Source organism: Mesoplodon mirus (assembly GCF_964341445.2).
Source record: "Mesoplodon mirus genome assembly, chromosome: 2".
In the NCBI taxonomy this organism is placed as follows: Eukaryota; Metazoa; Chordata; class Mammalia; order Artiodactyla; family Ziphiidae; genus Mesoplodon; species Mesoplodon mirus.
This window is the reverse complement of record NC_138977.1, coordinates 35126211-35132210: the sequence shown is the minus strand read 5'-3', so window position 1 is coordinate 35132210 and position 6000 is coordinate 35126211. Positions and strand designations below refer to the sequence as shown.

Sequence of the window (6000 nt, the reverse complement as noted above, 5' to 3'; positions counted from 1 at the left end):
ACTATTCCCCGAGACCAACTCCTCCAACTGTCTCCTGTCCTGACTCTGCTTCAGTTACCGCAGAGGTTCTTAAACCTTAGCGGGCACCAGCATCCTCTGGAGGGCTTGTCACAGCACAGGCTGCTGGGCCTCACCTCCAGAACTTCTCATTGAGATCTGAAGTGGGCCTCGAGAATTTGCATTTCTAACAAGTTCCCAGATGCTACCGCTGCCCAGCGGCATACTTGGGGAACCATCAGCCACACTGTACTCTTCCCGCTCTTCGATGGCCAGGAGTCTCTGCACTGCTCTTCCCTCTGCCCTGAGAACTCTGATTTACTCAAGATTCGCTTTCTTCCATCTCTTTTAAATGACATGTTTTGAGAGGACTTCCTTGACTACCATTTAGCATCCTGTCTCCTCGCCTTGATTATTTGGTATTTTCACGGCAGGCATCGTCGTTCTTCTGTTCCCCTTGTCACGTCCAGATGGACAGGTGCGCGGGCACGGAGACCTGGTTTTGCTCTGCATCCCATCCCAGCGCCGAGACCTCGCCCAGCAGGTGCAACGAGCGGATCACTGCCTGAGCAGGGAGGCTCCAGTTCCTGCTTGGGACCCTGGACAGGCGAGTCATTTCTTCTTGCCTCAGTTTCACCATCCGTAGAGGAAGGATCGGCTACGCCCACCCCTCCCGCCTCCCTGGCCGCAGGCTGGGAAAGGACAGAGCGAACGCGCCTGTGGAGCGAGACAGTCAGGGAACGCGGAGCGGAGGTACGCCGCGCTTTCCGGCGAGACCGCACCCTTACGTCTCCAGCTCCAGCGTTTGGGCCGGCGGACCCACCCCGTACTTCGCGGTTGCAGGAAGGGGCGGGGCGGGGCGGGGTCTCGAGGGCCCGTCACACCCGGAAGTGCCCGCCTGCAGCCCCGCCCCCAGCAGCGCCGGCAGGCTGAGCGAGCCAGCCGAGCGGGGCTGGCGGAGTTGGGCCACCTCGGGGGCGGGTGTGGGTGCGGCGCGGGTGAGGGGCGGCGGGCGGGTGCCCGGGCGGATGGGACGCGGCGCGGCGGGCGGGCTGGGCAGGCGTCCGCAGCTGGAATGGTGCTGGCGGCGGCGGGCGCCCGCGAGCTGAAGCCTGAGAGGAGCCGCCATGGAGATGCCGCCGCGGCCTCCCGCGTGAGTGAGCTGACGGGCGGCGGGCGGGGCCGCTGCGGCCGGGCAGGGCCGGCGGCGGGCCGGGCGGCGGGCGGAACCCAGCCTGGCTGGCGGGCGGGGCGTCACCGCGCGGTGTGCGGGGAGGTTCCTCCGCCGGTGAGCGGGAGTCTCGGGAGGGCCGGGCGTCCGCGGGATGGAGACAGGATGCGCGCGAGGCCGTCGGAAAAGGAAGCTGCAAAGTACAGACGCCGGTGCCGAGAGGAATTCCTCTTAGCTTGCCTGCTTCTCCGAATTCCTAGCAAAATTCTGTCCGAGGAGCTTGCACATCACTCGGAACGAGCCGAGCCGCGGCTGTACAGGGCATGTGACCTCTTTTACCTGGCACTGCAGAAAATCATATCCAGAAATCACAGCATCTTCTGTTTCTTTGGCACCCTGGGCGAATATAGTGTAGGAACTGTCAGGCACAGGTGTCTATTTCCTTGGTACCCAAGTACAGTCAAGACCACCTGCGAAAAAATTGCTTCCAGAAATAAGCTGAACAATTATGTGGGAGACATTGAAGATATTGCATTATTCAATACAAGATTTTTTTTTAGCATTTTGTTAAAAGTGGACTGTAAATCCCCAGGAATTTTGAACATTTCAATTTTGATTTGCTTTCCTTAGTTTAACCTTTATGAAGTAACAAGAGCCCTTTGAATCTGACTTTTCAAACCGCCAAAAAATCTCATTCTAAGAACCGTGTACCTTTTCATGACAGCTCATTCTTGGAGCATTATTGTTTTTCACTTAGATTTGGCCAGCTTCACTCCAGGGCAGTTGTATCACACCAGCCTCTTGTGGCTGTTTGGCAGAATACCAGCCAAAATATAAATATTTGGCTTGGGCTGAAAATTTTTTTGATGTTGAGTGTTTTTAGGAGCGCTCATAGGATTCTGGCACTTTTTAAAAGTGCCTTACAGAAATTTTAGCTTGAGTGGAACAGGTCATGGAAATCTAAGGGAGTACCTACGACTCTTGAATTGACCCTCCTGGGCTGGTAGGAATAAGAGCTCAGTTGCTTGGTGATGGCTGTCGCTTTGAAGACTTTGTCACCTGGTCATGTTCTTCAGCAGGTTTGGGAAGGCTCCTGAAGCTGTAGGAAACATGTTGGTGGATTGTTAGCATCATGTGTGAGCACAGCATCAGCACATGAGTTCTGCCCAGGCTCAGAGGCACGCAAGGCAGGAAATGCTACTTGTCTATAGACAACACATAGTATAGAGGGTATCCCACATAGGATGATATTTGTCGTAAACCTGCCCCCTTTATGTCAGTTCTCTGCAGTCCCTGTTTTGCTTCTGGAGCAAAGGGAGCTAAAGGAAAGAAAAGGGGGACCTTAGGATGCAGGTGAGAAAAGGGTGTGGAAAAGCAGGCTCTGGAGGGAGGGAGGAGAGATATTAAAAATCATTTAAATAGAGATAGTTAAAATGAAATAAATGTGTGCGTGCAGATATTGATAAACTGAATCTAAGACATCAACTAATCAGAATTTTGGTGTTCAGCGCAGTTCTTTGCTATTGAGACTTCATCAGTAGTGCTGGAACAATGAGAGGCTGAGATGTAATGGAAAGCCTGAATGCCAACAGGGATGAAAGAATAGTTAAAGAAAACCAAAACCCAAAAAACTCTGTTCAGCCATGGGTGGCTGAAGTTGGTGAGACTTTTGTTTCTGTTCATTTAACGGTAAATACAAATAGGTTTTATTTTCATTTGGTCTATCTAGGAGTAGCCCTAATTCCAGAACTATAGTGTTTTTTTACCTTTCTGTGCATCAGAATAGTTTTTCTTCCCACCCCTTGACCTATTTGCCTCTACTCCCAATAATTTTTTTTCCTTCCACACTGAATCATGGGTGCTGGATTTGAGAAATGGCAGTTCTTAGGGACGGAGCTCTGTCAGGCCTCGCTGTGCTAAAGCTTAGCTAGGTCAGAGGCCAGCGCAAGTTATTGGGCGGGCTCAGCTTTTCATAAGGTTAGATTTTTAGCTTGAGCTTAAAGGCAAAGAAAGTTGTTTGAGGTGGACTTAAAGTGCCTTGGATGATGTGGTTGGAAGCAGGGACTCAGATCCTCTTTGCATAAATGTCTGTTTATTCATTCCTTCTGCAAATGTTTGCATGCTAGTCTCTCCCTGGCACTGAGTGTGATACTTTTGCTTGCCCTTCTCTTTTAACAGCCAGTTTTGCATCATTTTCAAATCCCACCTTGCTCCGTTTCAGCCTGTTAGACATTGTCTTGGAGGGATGCAGGTGACTACTAGTCCAGGCTCCCTAGTTCCTTCAGATGGGCTTGTTGAGATTAGGTTTTTAAAATTTCTTCTGCTCTTTTTACTCCTTGCCTTCACATTCTTCTCATCCTTTTTGATTCTCATGTTGATTGTCATGGGCTTTATATCTCTATTATTTTTTGCATCCTTGAGTGTATGTGGCTTTTAGATTCTCCTGCATTTTCGGATCTGGGTGATATTAAGACCATGGAACATTTATTTGCCTGATTGAACCTGAAAAGTGTTCAACTAAAATTATATGTAGGTTAGCAAAGGAGTTGTCTCAGGCAATAAACTGAGATGTGTGAAAGGAATTGTAAACTGATCAGACCTGACCTCAGGAATGTTTTATACATTCTAGCTTTTACAGTTATTTTTGTAAAGGATTTTCATAATTACTAAGTTGAAGGAAGACTGTGAGTATAGGACAGAGTGCATCCCTTTGACCTCACTGAAAAGTTTTCTTGGCCTTCATTTTCCTACTGGCCCTCTTTCACAAGTTGGCTTTCTCCCTGTAGGCCTTGCTTTTTTGCTTTCCAAACATGCCTCAGATATACAGCCATGTCTTTTTTTTTTTTTTTTTTTTTTTTTTTGCGGTACGCGGGCTTCTCACTGCCGTGGCCTCTCCCGTTGCAGAGCACAGGCTCCGGACGCGCAGGCCCAGCGGCCATGGCTCACGGGCCCAGCCGCTCCGCGGCATGTGGGATCCTCCCAGACCGGGGCACGAACCCGCGTCCCCTGCATCAGCAGGCGGACTCTCAACCACTGCGCCACCAGGGAAGCCCCCAGCCATGTCTTTTTTTCAGTGCATTCCACATCACTGGAAGCTCTTGAGCGTTAGAGATGTTCAGCATAGGCAGACAAACATCTTGTTGACTGTGTTTCTAAGGGATTTAGGCAGCAGAAAATTAGTTGGATTAGAGCAGAGATTCTCATAGTTTTGGATTTCACTGACTGTAAAATTAAAAAAAAAAACTGAAGTCTAACATAGAATTGCTAAGTTTTTTGTTTTGCCAAGTTAAAAAAAAAAAGATAAAATTATCAACTATCATCATCTTTTTGTAAAAGAAAGGACATTTTAGTGCCCCTCCCCAAATACAGAGAAGTACATAATCTCAGGCCAAAGGATAGTTCTCAAATTGAATACATTTAATTTTATGAAAACTTACTACATTGTCCTCATTTTGTCACAGATCAATAAAAAGTTCATTGAAACCTGATGTTTGCGATCCACTGGACCAGATGACCTTTAATGTTCATTCTAATTCTAAGATTTAATTACTATGAATTTGGAACCTTGGCATGGGTTACCCCAGTATTCATTTGTTTGCCTTTTACAACCCTTTGGAATGTATTCTTGTTTTTGTTTAACTAGTCCTAAGTGTAAATTGGGCATCTCTCAGATCATAGGCCAACCTCCTTAATGACAGACAAAGACGTTTAAAATATTCAGGAACGATAATGGCCCACATGGTGATGTTGAAAGAAGACGTGTGCATCAACATGTGTTGAAGTGTCATATATAAGGAAAATTTTGAGGTGCATTTGGGAACTTGAGAAGTGGATTCGGAAAATAGGTAGCATTTATGTAGTAGTCTCTGATTCTGGGAAATCACTCCTCCCCCTCCCACCAAATAGTCCTAAACCTCTTGTTTCTAATTTACATTTTCTTATGCACATAGTAGGCATCAGTAAATATTAGTAAGTGTGCTTTTGTGAAGGTGATTGTACATCTACTCAGCTGTGGTTACGGAACTGCACAAAGAGTGTTTATGAAAGCAAGTGAAATTCTTTCTTAAGATCAGGTGGAAAGTCCTTTCGAGGTGATACAGAGAATGGAAATTGCCTTTCAGATGCTCTTCTATAGAATTCTACCAAATTCCAGATGTATTTACTGTTTATAATGAGGGAGTTCAGGTTTTTTATTCATATTTATTGGGTGCCTTCGGTGAACAGGCTTTGGGAATATCTCAGAAAACAAAGTACTTCTCCTCATGGTTGAAACTGACAGTAAACAAATACATGATACAGTTACTGTAGTGGGTGGGTCTGTGTACTTTGTGTTGTGTGCTTTTCTGTCTCAAATTTCAGGCTATGGGCATTTGCTAAAGTATTTTTTGACCAGTTCTTTTCACTGATCCTGCCTTGAAAAACAGGCCCTTGCTTGCCATGACACTACTTTTTCTTGGTTTCCTGCTCTAGTTTTTAGGTTGTTAAAGGTGATTTACTTTATTTATATTTTAGTACTTTATCTCATTTAATCTTGTCAACAACCTACCTTATGAAGTGTGGGTCTCTTATTATTACTAATTTTCAGAGGTTAAGTTACATTCCCAAGCTTATCAAGTAGAGGAGAAACTGGGACTCTAATCTCTCTCTGTTGATCGCTTTTTTGGCTTACATGGCTTCTGTTCGTTGGCAGTAGCTGTTTCTTCCAGATGCAGGCCTTGGCCAGTTCTTCTTTTCAATCGACTATTAATCACTAAGTTGTGGCTCCATCTGTATCTTAAACCTGGGCTCTAGATCTGTGCCTCAGTTTTGAATTTTGAGCTTCATACGGAACA

At 46.5% G+C, this 6000-nt stretch overlaps 1 protein-coding gene across 3 annotated transcripts in view; it reads left to right on the top strand.

Annotated features, from left to right (window-relative positions):
* Positions 1-865: 865 nt before the first annotated feature.
* Positions 866-6000, top strand: part of KLHL2 (kelch like family member 2) — a 129966-nt gene continuing 124831 nt past the window's right edge. Inside the window, exon 1 of one of the 3 annotated variants that reach the window (XM_082606026.1) lies at positions 866-1150. In XM_082606026.1, coding sequence (XP_082462152.1) covers positions 1125-1150 — 26 coding nt within the window. In that variant the 5' untranslated portion in view covers positions 866-1124. The remainder of the gene's footprint in view (positions 1151-6000) is intronic. The other 2 variants (XM_082606025.1, XM_082606024.1) reach the window with 2 other exon arrangements.